Below are 16,863 nucleotides of genomic sequence, written 5' to 3'. Positions count from 1 at the left end.
TTTTTTTAGGGGTTGGACTTTCTCGCCTTTCAGAAACGGTTTTAGGAGAAATATTTCTACTGATTTTTTGTCGTGTTTAAGTTTGCGTTGTCGTTATTTAATGATAAAAATAAAAACCTTTTTGGTTCCGAAAATCTTTGTGCCGTGTTTATCGTAAATATAAACTCAAGGGGTGGTCAATTATTCGGTGAGCACGACATTTCCAAGCAAAACTTATGGGGTCAATATCGATCGATACTACCATGTATTTACATGGACCGGTTTGATACCAACATTTCCAGTATCGCCTACCCCTATTCTGGTTGAGGACTGCCGATAAAATCTACCAGTTGCCAAGCACCCAAGTTCAGTCCAAAAACGGGATCAAATATATCAAACAGTCATGCGGAATTACTCGATACCCTTCTGATCTGCTCTGTTAGCGTCACTAAATGTCTGTAATAAAGCCCATTAAATTTCCTTCCCCCCCTATCGAGCGCTATAAAAGCTCAACAGGAAGTTATTTGTTGATTCCCGCATCCTACACGGACGGGCAATCGGTCAAGCAAAAAAACAGCGAGTCAGCCATTTTTTTTGTAACAGGAACCGCAGCCAAGCGGAACCACCAACCCGGTTCGCTCAACATCCATCACTGTTCAGCGTTAAAGGGGAAAAAAATACCAACAGGAAGTCTTGAAAAAGGAAAATGTCAAGGGGAGATATTCACAAGTGGGATGGCGGTGTGCATGGGCGTAGCCAGCTCGTTTTAGGTAGTGCTCAAGCCCCCCCAGCGACCCCCCCCCCCCCACCCCCAAAATGATAACACTGTTTCAACATGTACTTAATAAAGGACAGGATAGGCTTAAAGGTTGGATATGTAGTTTGAGTGGTCCTTAAAAAGATGAAAATTCAATGTGTTCTTTATATGTTAACAATGCCCAACTGAGTTCAAAGAGCTTTTATATTTTTTTTCCACTTTGCCTATCTACATTCATCTTGTGTTTACCATTGGTGTTCCGGCCACGGAGGAGAGCAATTTCCCGCGCGCTCGCGGTTTTCTTTTGTTCTACGATGAGAATGGTGAAAGAAATGGACTGTTTCGAATACAATCCAAATGCCAACTCCTACCCCAAAAAAGGTGGAAGAGCAAGAGTTTATTTGAGAATGTCCAATGCTGATTTCAGCCAGAAGATGGCGTCAGGCCATTCAATATTTTGAAGTTTCGGACATCACCTTGAAATATCTCATCTCATCTCATTAGCCGTACCGCTTATCCTCATTAGGGTCGCGGGGGGGCTGGAGCCCATCCCAGCCATCTCCGGGCAGTGGGCAGGGGACACCCTGAACTGGTTGCCAGCCAATTGCAGGGCACACGGGGACAGACAACTCATTCGCTCATTCACACCTAGGGACAATTTGGACCGGCCAATTCACCTGAAATGCATGTTTTTGGAACGTGGGAGGAAACCGGAGTGCCCGGAGGAAACCCACGCAAGCACGGGGAGAACATACAAACTCCACACAGGATAAGAAACAATAATAAGAAAATCAAATAAAAATGTGAACACACCGTGCCACTGTATTTTATACGCCATGCTTTTTCTGTATGTGTATGCTCTTCTAAATATCCATGTGAAAAAACTGGGCATGGTAAGTAGATTAATGTATACATTGTGATTTTATTTATTTTTAAAATCCGTGTTTCTCGATTTTCTCGGTACATTAAAACGCCAGAAAGCAAACTGAAATGGAAAATGGAGGAAGAAAGCAAACGATTTTTGTTGGCACTCATACGTTTCAAATCCCAAGTATGGACACATTCAGGTTTTTATACACTTTGAGGGAAAACGGAGCAAGACATGACCAAAAGCACAAGGTTTTGAAAAAAAAATGTTGAATTTGACTGGTCTGGATTTTAATTTGATAGCTTACACTTGTGCTGTTCCTTTTTGTTTTAGAGTATCTTTTTTTATTCTATCAGTATTAACTATGAATAGGTTTATTAAAGGACCACAATTGTGTTACAGTGACATTTCAGTTCATGACATTTTGTAGCTGTAAACCGGTTGTTGTGTACATGTTATGTTCTCATTAACTCAGTAGAAATAAATGTCAGCCTCCAAATTGACACGGACTGGTGTAAATTGAACATCGTTCATGGTTTATTGCCCCCAAAGTGTATGATTTAAGAGGATTGTTTTCAGTAAAGAAAACAAAATCTTAATGATATCATTCGCAATACTAGTAGAGTCGCAATTACCGAGAATCGTTACATGAGTCGATTTGGCACCTTTGCATCGCGATACAATTGAATTGTGACCGGGACGTATCGTCTCACCCCTAGTAGTGTTTTTGGCAACCACCAAGAGCGCCTTTTTATCAAATCAGGCGGCACACTTTGGGTTATTCCTTATTACCCGGCCCTGTATGCCGAAGTGAATGGCTCAGGTATGCTTGAGCACGCATTTGGTTATGACGTATGCGAAGAATCGATTCGAGGAAAAGCAACTTGATGTTTTCACGTCAAAATACTCAAATATATATATATAATATGCAAACTTTGGCGGCGAGGTGAGATTTGGATTATTTTTAGAAAAAAAATATGGTATCAGTTTGACAGTTGTGACAGCCACAGCGTTAGCGAGGTTATGGTGTTAGCTTAAGTAGCATTAGCATCTGAATTTCCACACAAACTCAATGCAATATAGTATTAAACTTATATATTATGATGTATTTACTTTTACCTTTCATCAAATGTCATAATTTTACATTTACTACTCGTTGGACTTAAATGTATCAAAATAGCACGGGTTAACGGTATTTCAGTGAACATTAGTTTTCTTGAACATTTTTTTTGAATCTTAAGGATTAAATCCAACATTTTTAACAGTTTTTCTTAAATATTCTGTAATACTAAATCCAACTTTTGAGTTTTTCTTGTATATTCTCTTATCTTATCTTAAATCAAACTTTCTCAAGGTTTCTTCATTTTCCTCACACTGATGTTGATTTTTTTTCTTGCCCTCATGTAGGTTTTAAATCAGGGGATGGTGTCATAATAGTCTGTATTTTGCAATAGTCTGGTCTGTACAGCCCTTTGAGTGTCCTTGTGACTAAGGGCTATATAAATAAACATGACTTGACTGAGGTTTTGAGTTTTTCCTTGCCCTCATGTAGGTTTTAGATCAGGGAATTGTGTAATTATAGTCTGTGGTTTGCAATAGCCTGGTCTGTGCAGCCCTTTGAGTGTCCTTGTGACTAAGGGCTATACAAATAAACATGACTTAACTAAGGTTTTGAGTTTTTCCTTGCCCTCATGTATGTTTTAGATCAGGGAATTGTGTAATAATAGTCTGTAGTTTGCAATAGGGGGCAGCACGGCGGCGCAGTGGTTAGCGCGTGTGCGGCACAGTTCTAAGGTCTTGGGAACCTCCTGTGTGGGTTCAAAGAAAATCCAGCTACCAGACTTACTGTGCGGGGTTTGTATGTTCTCCCCGTGCTTGCGTGGGTTTCCTCCGGGCACTCCGGTTTCCTCCCACATTCCAAAAAACATGCATTTCAGGTGAATTGGCCGGTCCAAATTTTCCCTAGGTGTGAATGAGCGAGCGAGTTGTCTGTTCCTGTGTGCCCTGCGATTGGCTGGCAACTAGTTCAGGGTGTCCCTTGCCCACTGCCCGATGATGGCTGGGATGGGCTCCAGCACCCCCACGACCCTACTGAGGATAAGCGGTGCAGCTAATGAGATGAGATGAGTTTGCAATAGTCTGGTCTGAGCAGCCCTTTGATACTTGTCATTAAGGGCATCAAAAATAAACATGACTTGACTGAGGTTTTGAGTTTTTCCTTACCCTCGTGTAGGTTTTAGATCAGGGGATGGTGTCATAATAGTTTGTAGTTTGCAATTGTCTGTGCTGCCCTTTAAGACTCCTTGTGATTAATAGCTATACAAATAAACATGACCACAAAGTGAAGTGACACCCCTAAAACAGTGTTGAACGATCCTAAATCACTCAGTGAAATTAACTCGCCAGAGACTTTGGGTTTTCATCACCTCCTAAACTCCAAACCTAAAATCTCCCCTGGCGGTGTGTAGGTTGTGTGTGTGTACACATGTTCACGAGGGATGTGCAGGACGCTTGTTAGGGAGCTCTTCAGTGCACACAGAAAACTGAGGCTCATTAGGAGGATGCACTCAGCATGACATTGATGCTTTTTGCACATGCACACACAGATTTTGCATAAAACAAAAAAAAAAAAAACAGAAATCACCTTTCCATACCAGTCACCCTCAGCTTATTGTTCCCCTAATTAATAGCAACTCCCCTTATTAAGCGATGAGAAACCTTACAAAAACAACACGGCACCTATTTATTCACAGCAAGACAGACTAAGTAGAACAGGGGCGCCTGCATCGCAACACTTTAAAAATGTAAAAAATTCAAAGAGGGACTTTGAGACAAAGAAACACTTAGCTATGTGTTTTTAATCGTTTGCCATCAATGAACACACATGCTACCACGTTAGCTTACCATTTTTCTTTTTTAATATCCAGCTTCAATGTCGTTCCGTCCAGCTCCTGCCGGATTTGAACACGGACTGCACCTCGCCAACTGACCACGGGGCAGAATTGAAGGTAGCCATAACTCGAAAGATATTTTTCTTGTTCAGGAGATTCTGTCATGATGATTATCGCCTGTGCCCGCTTCTTTGGTGCCAACTGCAAACTCTGGCTCCCTGTCTCTATTTAGACCGACTCCTATCTGTCCCTTTTTGTCGGTCCGTCTGCAAACCTCAGTTAACAAGCCTTTCTCGACCCTGACCACCACCTGTTTTCTGCTCCCGTCTGTCCCCCGGCTTCGACCGGTTTTTGATCCTGACCACGTCTACTCTCCCGTACCAGCTTTCGACCTCTTTTTGTCCTTGACCACGTCCACTCACCTTTCCTGGCCTAGGACTCGCTTCCGACCTCGACCACGTTTTTTCTCTCCTGTCTACTAACCCGTTTTTTTCGTTCCTGACGCCGCCCATCACGGAAGATCGACTTCTGCGTTCACAGCAGCCTGCTTCCCGCGTCCAGCAATCACCAGATCGTGGACGCAACCCTTTTTCTTCCAATAAAACTTGTGGGAAACGCAACGCAAGTGGTTCTTATCTCTATTCTGATCCTGACAGATACAGGTCTGTTTTGGATGCAGTTCTCTGGGACCAACTTCTCCGACGGGTCCGCAGTGACTGATGTCACGTTTTTTTGTCCCAGGGAACACGATTTGGAACCCCAATAAAAGGTGGTACCAAACACGGTAGAGCCGGGGACCAATAACCAGATGCTTTTACATAATGGAAAACTAAAAAAGGCAAGGCAGGCTAGAATAATGTTGTAGAAAACCACCTACTCTATAGTCAGTTTGACTCTGGGGCGGGCGGGACAGTAGAAGAATGTCAACTCAAAATTCTTTGCTTTGTTTTTAAGTATTATGCTTTATTATTTTGCCGTAATTAGTAAGTAGCCCTACATATTATAATCATGGATGTTAAGGGATATTTTATAAAAACATTTGTCCACAAGCAACAGGGAAAAGTTTTTCATATTTGTCATTAAACGTGTTAACTCTTTAATTGAAACCAGTTTTACATCTGAACTAACTCATGCCATACAAACTCAACACTGCCCTCCAGCGGCCGGAAAGATTATCTGGTTTGCCTTTATTGAGATCAAGAAAATGATTACCTACGATAGATATGACCTAGATTTATTTTTATAACTCATAGTGAGCCCCATGGGCCATATGTTTGACCTACCTGACGTAGTTATTCACTACAGAAATAATACTACTACTGCAGGAATACAAGAATACTACAGAAATACTACACAGATCCAACTACGGAAAACAGACTACATCAGAAATATTAGAATAATAAAGGACTACAGAAATATTACAAAATGAATGACAACGATCTTACTATAATACCAAAACTGTATACAACAGAAAAACTACAAAACCCTACTTCAAATTACAGGAATACTACAAAAATGCATTTTGATTTTGTACTTTTAATTCATAAATCCGGTGACAATTTTAAGCAACTCGGGGAGGAAAGATAGATTGCTGTGACAACATTGTCCTCTAGCGGTAATAACGATTACTACTCTAGTGGCTGGTTAATAAGTGTTATGTGTTGCATTTTTATAATTGGGTGTACGGGGGGTTGGGGGGGGGTCTATGCAATCTACCAACCAATTGTGACAATAACATACAACATAAATTGAAGATCCTACACTGAAACCCATTGGAGAATAGCGACACTTCTGCCTATGCTCTTCCACGTCCAACTTCTACAGGACAGTGGTCCTCTGCTGGTGAATGAGGGTATAGCAACTTAGTGAATTGGTATTTTCCGTTATAAAAGCGGGATTTCTATCCAAAGTTCAAGTTTATAGCGTTATGAACTAAGCTTTAAATAACCTGCATCTTTTTTTAATTTGTTCCATTTCATATGGTAATTATTTTTTTTTTTTAGAATGACCGCTAAAAATCACAAGAATATATAATCTAGAAACTCAAAGCATATTTTTCATTTTTAGCCAGGTTTTTATGGGAGGCGGCAGGGGTACCTGTAACAGCAAAATGACAATTCCCGCTAAATCTTCATGTTATGTAAAATAAGACATTTCTTGACCTACTATTTTGTTTAAAAGGAAACCAAGGAAAAAAAAAAATGCACATTTTTATGAATTATGTATGTTTTTCGCTTATTAGTTGTGATGGCTTAGCAAGGTACAACGCATTGCCCACAGTGCTGTAAACACAGTGCTCAAAAAGGGATGCTAACGGCTGAATGCTAACCGCTTCATGCTAAAAAAATTATGCTGATGCTAACATGCTAACGGCTACAGGTTAACAAATTATGCTAACGGCTACGTGCTGATGAGTCATTACTCATTACATTATGAGTCAGATCTCCTCAGTCTGTACTACGGACAGACTGAGGAGATCTTTTCTTCCTCATGCCATGAGGCTCTTTAACTCCACCCGGCAGAGTAAAGGCCCACATTAAACCACACCACCTACATTGGATATTACCGAATCTTACTGCAATATGTATTCTGTGTAGCACTATTTAGTTACTCTATATAACACGCTACAGTGGGCATTTGCACGTCACACTGGGTATTTGTATATTGTATTCTTTTGGTTTTCGCAAGTACAATATCAGCTTCCATTGCTATGCAGACGACACTCAACTATATCTTCCGTTGGAGGAATCTTCCACACTAAACTGTGGAAATTTGGAGGCCTGTCTCACTGAGATAAAAGAGTGGATGTCACTCAATTTCTTGCATCTTAACTCTGAAAAGACTGAAATGTTAGTCATTGGTCCTTCTAAATGCCGGGACTTATTCTCAAAAACTGCTGTGAACATTGACAAATGTCACATCACACAGAGTGACTCAGTTAAAAATTTAGGTGTCATATTTGACCCTGATCTATCCTTTGAGATGCATGTAAAGCAAATTACTAGAACTGCCTTCTTCCATCTTCGCAACATTGCTAAAATCCGTTCAATACTGTCTCAGTCTGATGCGGAAACAATAATTCATGCATTTGTTACCTCCCGTCTCGATTACTGCAATGCACTACTCTCCGGTCTCCCGAAGTCCAGAATCAAGTCTCTTCAGCTAGTACAAAATGCCGCAGCGAGGCTCTTAACCAGGACAAAAAAGTACGATCACATAACACCGATTTTGGCTAACCTGCATTGGCTCCCAGTTAGCCAAAGATGTGACTTCAAAGTTCTCTTAGTATTGTACAAAATCATACATGGACTTGCTCCCTCTTATCTGTCAGATCTGATCTGCCACTATGTCCCGGTCCGAAGCCTACGATCTGAGAGTGCTGGTCTTCTGATGATCCCGAGAGCAAAGAAGTCTTCTGCTGGTTCGAGAGCGTTCTCCATCCGGGCACCGGTGCTGTGGAATGCTCTTCCCCCTGAGATTCGATCTGCAACCTCAGTGGAAATGTTTAAAGCTAAACTTAAAACTCACTTCTACTCCATTGCATACGAATAACCTACTCCTCTTGTCGGTTGAAAATAGTTTGTGTAATATAGTGTAACAATCTGTGAAGCCCTTTGAGACTCTTCGTGATTTAGGGCTATACAAATAAAAATGACTTGACTTGACTACTGTTCTCAGCTCAGGGATGCTGCTGGAAATGTGAATTTCCCTTAGGGGATGAATAAAGTATCTATCTATTACAACGGCTAGCTAACAAGTGATGCTAGTGTCCAAAGGCTAATGGCTTTATGTAAGAAAAAAATATACTAACGGCTAAATTCTAACACCTATATGCTAACAAATAATGCTAACGGTTACATGCTAGCGAGTTATGCTAACGGCTGAATGCTAACTGCCAATGCTAACAAGTTATGCTAACGGGTACATGCTAATAGCTGAATGCTAATAATTTATGCTAACGAGTTATGCTAACAGCAACATTCTAACATATTAGGCTAACAGCTAAATGCAAAATGCTTCATTTAAACAATTTGTGCTAACAATTTATGCTAACATTCAGATGCTAACGACTCATTCACTCGTCATAAACCCATGGTTAAATTTAATGTGGGACATTGACGCATTTGGGCCACCCCTGAGAACTTCCCGCGTATCATGGTGACTCAGCAAAATGAATGTTGGTTTAAGTTCAGGTAATTGTGTCACTGTAATCCTGTGCAGTCCTTTGAGACATTTTTGTGATTAAGGACTATATAAATAAAGTTGACTTGGCAATGCACTTCGGATGGGCCCATTCAAAATGTTGATACAGTGTAATAACAGTGTTAAAACTTATTACCATGATTGTGATTTTTAGACTTTCCACAATGCAACTCCTTATTGCTAACGATTATGGGCCCGTCTGAAATGAACTTGCCAATACCGGGGGGTTTGGAGGGGCAGAGTCCCCCCACAGAACCAAGTTTAAAATTAAAGAAAAAAAAGCACAAGCCAAATCTTACAGGAGCAATTTTGCCATTTTATTTTTTCCTTCACATTATTGCTTTACAGTAAAATGCATTGGTTGGATATGTCCAGTATAGCAAGACAATACATTCATATAAGTTATAGAGTATTTTTTTTCATAGTAACTAACTTTACATTAAATATTTTTATTTATTATTTAGTTATTGTTGACAACTCCCACATCACATTGAGCTCACAGTGCATCTGGTCGCTTTACCGTAGTCTGGATTGAAAACGTTTTTTCTTCCTCTGTGGGGGGGAAAAAAACTACTTGCTGACAAAACGCAAGCGCAAAACAAGAGCGAAATTCCAACCTGGCAACCAAGATGGGACTGCACCGAACAGCATTACAATGAAAATGGCCCACCCCCAAAGAAAATGCACATTTTGACTCCAAACGAGTCGAGGGCCGCTTCCAGACAAGACGGTCCATCTCCATTTGTCATTCAAATAGACACCCTAAAAGGGGCGGAGCTAAGCGCTCTCATCCGAGTCCTCTTAAAGCGATAGCGTCCCAACAATCAGGTAAACCGTAGCGTTCAGTTCATCATTTGGCTCAGTTCGACAGCGATCACGCGCACAAAAAACAAAAACGCACACCTGTGAGCTCACACAAAGTACTAGACGGACAACATCACCGTGGCGACCAGGCTAGGGCCTCGTGTCACGTACGCACAAAAGTCATGACATTGAGATTGCATATACAAAGTGCCCGCCGCCACGTGTGGCACAGGAATATAATCGCCCCCAAAACACACACAAACACACAATCCTGCCCACCAGTTTTGCCCACAAACTCGGCTCGTTAGAAATTGCTATGTAGCTGCCGATGATTTTGACTCTTTTCGTGTAAAACTGGACCAGGCAGTTGCCTTGGAGATGCCTGACGGGAACAAACGCCGAGCGTTTGTGTGCGTGTGTCGTGTGGGGGCAGGGGGGTTTAACACTGCATTTAACATCCCAGCATGCACTGCGGACAAGAGGCGGGTGTGCTCGTGGTACACGCGCCCCAAAGGAAGCACTAGTTGATTTGAGAATGAGAAAATGGCTGTTTAAAGTGCAGTATCTACATACAACCCGACAAAATAAGCCACGCCCCCTTCAGCACTGGAGAGCTGTCCCTGATCACTGGTGGCTGTGGTTGGCTCCGCCCCCTTTTCCACACTCATTGAAACTTAAAATCTCCATCCGGGAGATGCTCTCCCTCCACCACGAAATAAACACAAAAAAAAAAAGGTTGTGCAGTCAAAAGGTTCCGGTAGAACTGAAGCTTCCCCAAAAAAATTCAAGTGAGAAAAGTTTGTAGGTGGTCATCAAAGGGACACAGTTTTGGCGTCTGAAAGATGGGAGCTGCCGAGGGGGAGGGGCCACCAAAAAAGTGTGCTTTTCTCTTTGGGTCCTGGAGTTTCCGGGGTAAAGTAAAAAAATATCGACGTCATAGCGACGGCTAAAGGCATGCTAGATGGGTGGACGAAGAGGTACTGCAGTAAAGAAGGGAGGGGGCTTGCTGGCACTGTGTGAGATGCAGAGCATGACTCAAGTATGCCACTTGAGTGGTCACGCTTGGGATTAAACAAAGTGAAGAAAAGTGATAGGTCCAGTATCATTGGAATAGCTTGGGGGGTTGAGGTTTCTCTTTTAGGGGGAGTGGTCCGACATGTTTAGTCTTCAAAGCACATGGGGAGGTTGACAAAAGTGAAGACGTTGTATTCGATCATGACGGAGAAGCAGAGGAAGACGGCGTACAGGATCAGCACGTACAGGCCCAGCTTCAGATCCAAACGCCACTTGTTCAGGTGGATACCCAGGACCTTTTGGGGGGGGGGCAAAAATATACAAGTCAGTATATGAAATGATCTGCATTTATACAGCGCTCTTCAAGTCATTGACTTCCCAAAGCGCTTTACAATGTGCTCCACATTTCCCAATAGCGGCCTTGCAGCCATGTAAGGCGCTAACCTGCTTATTGGGGGTATTGGGGGTTCAGTGTCTTACCCAAGGACACTTCGACATGTAACACGGACGAGCCGGGATTCCAACTGGGATCCCAAGACGAGCGCTCTACCTCCTGAGCTACTGCTGCCCCTATATAAGCAGGTAGGTGACATAAGATGGTCCGACTTGCGAGTAATAAATATTTTCAAAAATAAAATGTGTTCTCTTTGTGGATATTTAGGCAGCAAAAATCAACGAGCTGTCGCTCTTGCAGAGGGCAGCCATTTTGCTACCCCTTATAGGTATGTATACCTACTAACTAAGCAATTACTGGGGCTAGTTTTGTCATTTTCAGGAGGAATCCTGTGCAAAAATGGCCTCCACAAGATGGCGAAAAACCTCTTGATATAGCTTTGTGAGTTATTCCAATACAACACTGATCAAATATAAATATTAACAGTTAACACTAGACAAATGTAAACCAAATAATATATTTCAATATTTTTTTAAAAAAAAACATTGTTGAGGGTTTCAAATGGCCCAGCAAAACAAAGAATCATGGGTACATATTTCAACTGTATTTTGTTTGCATTTTTGAGTGAATGTTTGAAAATAAAAGTGTAAATAATAGACACATTTGTATTAAACGAGGAGTGGCATTATAAAAGAGGTCATGGTTGTTTGTATAGTTTAGATAAGCGAAAGATAGGTTTTACATATTGTCAAGTGCTTCCTTTGGACTAGACAAAAAAAACATTGGTAAATATTCCAGGTCTATTTCAAGGTTTCTTGTTTAGGTGGAAATGTATAAAAAATATTTGCCTATTCGACTTGCTTTATTGGCCAGTCAAATCAAAATGCACTCAGCCACCAGAGGGGGCTAGAAAATACAAAAACTGCAATACTGTACATGCTTGCTCTGGTGGCTAAAAAATTCCAAATTAAAATAATAGAACACAAACCAGTCACAAGAGGCTGCTATAATACAAAAGAATGTAATGCATGCTAGCTCTGGTGGTCAACACATTCCTATCAAAGAGTGCTAATCAACCTCCAGAAGGCACTAGAAATGCAAAAATTTAATACATGCCAGCCCTTTTCAACATTAAACTCAGATTTGATCCTTTACTGTTTCCATGTGCCCGAATTTAAATGACCCAAATAACAAAACAAGCATTCAAATCATGATAACTTACGGTGAGAGCCACAGATCCCAGCAGAAGCACCACCGAATAAACAAGCCCTCGGCTGTTGATCATCACCTGACGCGGGCATAACATGGGTTTGAAACAATCAGCGAGCGCATCAGGATAAAACCGAATACAAGCCGGCAAGTGTCACCTCTGATCCGTAGTCGACGCACATGGTTTGGAGCGCCCACGGGACCCCGAGCCCCACCAATATGTCAAAAACGTTGCTTCCGATGGTGTTGGACACGGCCATGTCCCCCAAACCTGAAAATGACACCGGTGAAGGATGTCGTGAGGACATTGGGGGGGAAAAATAGAAGTATTTCGGTGACGAGTTCGACCTTGGCGAGCCACAATAAGGCTGGCGATGCAGTCGGGGACGCTGGTGCCCGCCGCCAGGAAGGTGATACCCATTATGACGTCAGGGATTCCCAAAGTGTAGCCGATGATGGTCACCTAGAAAAAGGCAGCGCTTATTCACTGAGGCCACAACAGACAGAAGAAGAAAAAAAGTGAAGGATCTTTTTCAGTTCATCCAAAATTGGAGCCTCAAACTTGCGGCCCCCAGGATGATAGTTGAGGCCCCTGCCTTAATAAGTTAAAGGGGCAGTGTGCATTATTTTCAAACTAGATGTCACTTTATTCTGTCGACCCAATGAAAACGAGTGCTAAACGCACAGTGAAAGAAGAGAAAATACGAAAACTTAGAGTGACCAATATGCACCTTATTAATTTTGAAAATAAATAAAAGATAAAAATGTTTTGTTTAAAAGATTAAAGAAAAAATTTGAGGGAAGGGGGTGTCAAAATATTTTCCTTCTCAAAATGGTTAGCATGGAATAATAATAAAATGATAAATTGTCATTACAGCGATTCAATATTTGATTTTGAATTGTGTATTGCAACTGTAAACAAGTGCTACGAAGCACAAGAATATAAAGTTCAGAGACTCAAAGTGAACAAATTTAATTTTCACATGGTTTTGGGGGGTATCCGTACCAGCAAGATGGCAAACAATTGTCAACTCCCTCGAGGTGAGCCTTAGGTTATTGAAAATAGAATTTCTCGTCCTACAAATATTTATTAAAATGCACATTTATATGGCAGTTCGGGTATTTTTGCATATCATTTTTGAATTGATTTTCTACTTAGTTTTTCTTACCACTAAGTTGCTAAATTCTCCACACTTTTTCTCTATGGAAATGTTTGGATTTCTTCAACATTATATTTTTTGCAGAGGGAAGGGAAGTATAAGATATTTGGGAGCAATGCCTACAAGATTTGGGTAACCAGTCTTAAAAATGTGGTAGCGAATAGCTTCAAATGAAGATTTCCTTTCACAAGCATTGATACAGCAGAATTGTTTGCTTTTAATTTCTACTTGAAATCCACAAATGTGTTAGCTAGTCACTTGAGGCAATGAAATGTGAAATGATCTGCATTTATATAGCGCTTTTCAAGTCAATGACTTCCCAAAGCGCTTTACATTGTGCTTCACATTTCCCAATAGCGGCCGTGATCTGTGCAGCCATGTAAGGCGCTAACCTGCTTATTGGGGGTATTGGGGTTTTAGTGTCTTACCCAAGGACACTTCGGCATGTAACACGGACAAGCCGGGATTCGAACTGGGATCCCTTAATCCTAAAACGATCGCTCTACCTCCTGAGCTACTGCCGCCCCGGCAAAATAAAGAGCATTTGTATTGCCCTCTACAAAAAAAACCTAAATGTTGGGTCTATGTCCAGTATGCCAGATGGCAAAAGGCGTTCATCTCTCGGTTTGGCATCCAAACTTACCATCCAGACCATCAAGTAGGAGAAGATTGCAATCCAGACGGTGGAAAGAAGGAAGGAGAGCATGAAACATCTCTCCCAGCGCGGCTTGCCACAATTCGGAACAGTGAAATACAACAAAAGGAGCAGCGGCCATGAGATCAGCCACTTTATTTTGTTGCCGCAGCCCTCTGCAGGACAAAACGGTCGATTCATCATCATTTTCTGTCAAATTGAGGTAAGATGTGGTAAGACTGTTACATACTGGGAATACCAAACGGTGAGATGCCGCTGTTCTCCTCCTCTTCCTCCGGTTTGTCTTCCGGCACGTTGCCGTTTTCCATGTCCACTTTGCCGTCGATCACTTGCGTCTCCACGCCGTTTGCCGCCTGGACCAACTTCTGGCGCTTTCAGAAAAGAAACACTCAACCAAAGAGTTCACACTTGGCTGGCGCCGTCACAAGCGTACCTCTGTTATGATAAGACGGCTGGCCATGCGGAGTCGGGTCTTGGGTCCGAAGTGGCTGGTGACCATGACCCGCAGGCCCGCTTCAGGGAAGCGGAACTTGGACGGGCTTGCGTTCATGATCTCATCCACCATCACCACCGAGCCGCGACTGTAAGCCTTGGTGGGCTTCACTGGGGTGGCGTGGTCAAGACAAAACAAAGATCAGTTGGGGGAAGTCGGTTAGAAATCAGACTCATTACCAATTTTTTAAATATCTCATCAAATGGGATTAAACGCCTTTACTGTGTTTATACAAGTATAACGATATTTGAGCTCCACCACAAGTGCACGCATAAATAGGAATAACAGAATATGTACAATAAAAAAAATAAAATAAAGGTAGAAAATTTGAGCAATAAAATGAGTATTGAACTACTGTCAGTTATGTATAAAATGTCTGAAGAGCCAGGTCACATCCATATACTATCAGTGTATTAAACTAGACCAGGGGTCTGAAACGTATGGTTCCATAGCCAGGTGTGGCTCTTTCCATATGTACATTTGGCTCGGACGTATTTAGGCCAGGAGTGCAACACCGTGTTTTTACTGTTAGCGGTGGAGTGCTGTAGCGGTTCTCCACCTCCCAAGACTGGTGAGAAGCAATGTCATTACAATATTTTGCCTGTCTCTTAGCCCATGAGATGCATTGGAATCCACATGTGAGGTGATGTCTGCCTTCTTTTATTTCCTTTTTTTCCCAAGCGTACAGTTTGCTAAAGTTTCAAAAAAATGACATCTAAGATGAACGTTTGTTCATTTCAAAGATGCAAGATTGCATCCAGAAAAGGGAATGCACTACTAAATTCCTCAAATTAGAGCTATGCCGTGGTCTCATAACTTCTCATTTGCTATATATTGTGACATTTTTTCCAGAGAACTCGCGGTTTGTTTTCAAGCCGTCCCTCATAAACAAAAAAAAAGAGGGACAAAATGAACCATGACGATCTTAACTGTACAAGGTGGAGGCACCTTTTAAGTGGGATATTTGTTGATGAGACAGTGCCTAGCAATAGTATTTCCAATTATATGAAATCATCAAACATCACACAGTGAAATAAAATGCACTTAAGAATTGGCTTTTGTCTGGAGATGGGTTTGCCAGATTTGTTTAATTTCGTCTTAGAATATCTGGTGTGGGCTCACAGAAAAAATAAATTTCAATATTTTGATTTCATGACTGAGGAAAAAAGGTTCCTGACCCCTGAACTAGACGCTTAACTACTAAAAATGTAAAAAGCAAAACACACAGTGGCCCCACTCATGACAAATAGTCAATACCCTCTCTGGCATCAGTGATCAGTCCTGTTTTAAGGTCTCGGAACTCTTTCTATTAAGAACTATAAATTAAACGTTACTTTGATTTAAAGCATTTTATAGTCTATTAAATAATCTAATATATTTTTTAAACCAAAAATAATTGCATTGCCTAATGATATTAGTATATCGTTTGCTGGCATCAAAACAAAAAGGCCCCCACCACTACAAAAACAAAAAAAATGATTACAAATATTAGTGAAGTATGAAATTTGAAAGTATTATAAAAAAACTTTTTTACAATGAAACTGCTGTATTTTTGTCTTAATCTTTGGGTAGTCAGCTCTAAAAGAAAAAAGTCAAAATTTATTCTCCTTAGTATGATCAGGGAACCAATGTAACATATTTGGATTTCATTAACTTGTCTGATTTGATTAACTATAAAAATGCTATTTTCCTTTTTTAAACTTCTTTTATTCACTTTTTATACCAGGGTTGCTAAGATAATTTAATTGGAATTTTTATCTTAATGACAAAAACAATCTTAAAACTTATTAGGACTTTTAAAACTGCTCCGACTGTTTTTTGGTCGAAAGTAATAGTAGTATTGGTACAGGGTATTGTGACTATTACGCGTGATATTCGAGTAGACCTACTTTAAACGAATCACAACCACAAATTTCAATGTAACCTCCACCTCAAAATAATGATTGTAGTATTTGTCACAAGTCACAGCACATGCTACCCAAGCTGCCATTTATCGACAAATTCAAATCCAATTAATGTTTGCCGGCTGGTAAATCCTCGATCCTTAGCATTTAAAAATTAATTAGGAATAAAATATCTCTCGTCAGTCTTGCATCCCATAGCACGTCGGTGAATGACTTCAGAAAATGTATCCTCATTTTGCTTCTCCGAACCACTCACACAGGCTCAAGGTTCGCCCTGAAAATATTAACTACGCTAGATTTGCATGGGGCAGCATGGCGACGCAGTGGTTAGCGCGTGTGCGGCACAGTTCTGAGGTCATGTGATCGAACCTTCCTGTGTGAAGTTTGGAGTTCTCCCGCGCTTGCGTGGGTTTCCTCCGGGCACTCCGGTTTCCTCCCATATTCCAAAAAACATGCATGTCAGGTTGATTGGCCGATCCAAATTGTCCCTAAGAGTGAATAAGGGAGCGAATTGTCTGTCCCTGTGTGCCCT

The 16,863-nt window shown here is 41.2% G+C and overlaps 2 protein-coding genes across 3 annotated transcripts in view; both read right to left on the bottom strand.

The window, feature by feature from the left end:
- Positions 1-7,613, bottom strand: part of fut8b (fucosyltransferase 8b (alpha (1,6) fucosyltransferase)) — a 435,447-nt gene extending 427,834 nt beyond the window's left edge. Inside the window, exon 1 of the mRNA XM_088324688.1 lies at positions 7,591-7,613. The gene's annotated coding sequence lies outside the window, so the exon portion shown is untranslated. The remainder of the gene's footprint in view (positions 1-7,590) is intronic.
- A 1,380-nt stretch (positions 7,614-8,993) lies between these two features.
- The window catches only part of slc24a4b (solute carrier family 24 member 4b), a 53,542-nt gene continuing 45,672 nt past the window's right edge, over positions 8,994-16,863 (bottom strand). The window contains exons 11-17 of one of the 2 annotated variants that reach the window (XM_088324542.1): positions 14,368-14,537; positions 14,164-14,299; positions 13,923-14,089; positions 12,468-12,582; positions 12,278-12,390; positions 12,133-12,198; positions 8,994-10,812 (exon numbers count right to left, since the gene is read on the bottom strand). In XM_088324542.1, coding sequence (XP_088180668.1) covers positions 10,663-10,812; positions 12,133-12,198; positions 12,278-12,390; positions 12,468-12,582; positions 13,923-14,089; positions 14,164-14,299; positions 14,368-14,537 — 917 coding nt within the window. In that variant the 3' untranslated portion in view covers positions 8,994-10,662. Of the gene's footprint in view, positions 10,813-12,132; positions 12,199-12,277; positions 12,391-12,467; positions 12,583-13,922; positions 14,090-14,163; positions 14,306-14,367; positions 14,538-16,863 lie in introns of both variants that reach the window. The other variant, XM_088324541.1, reaches the window with a different exon arrangement.

Source organism: Urocampus carinirostris, chromosome 20 (assembly GCF_059441175.1).
Source record: "Urocampus carinirostris isolate Australia breed hairy pipefish chromosome 20, RoL_Ucar_1.0, whole genome shotgun sequence".
In the NCBI taxonomy this organism is placed as follows: Eukaryota; Metazoa; Chordata; class Actinopteri; order Syngnathiformes; family Syngnathidae; genus Urocampus; species Urocampus carinirostris.
Note: the sequence above shows the minus strand (reverse complement) of the source record. Positions and strands in the feature narration are given on the sequence as shown.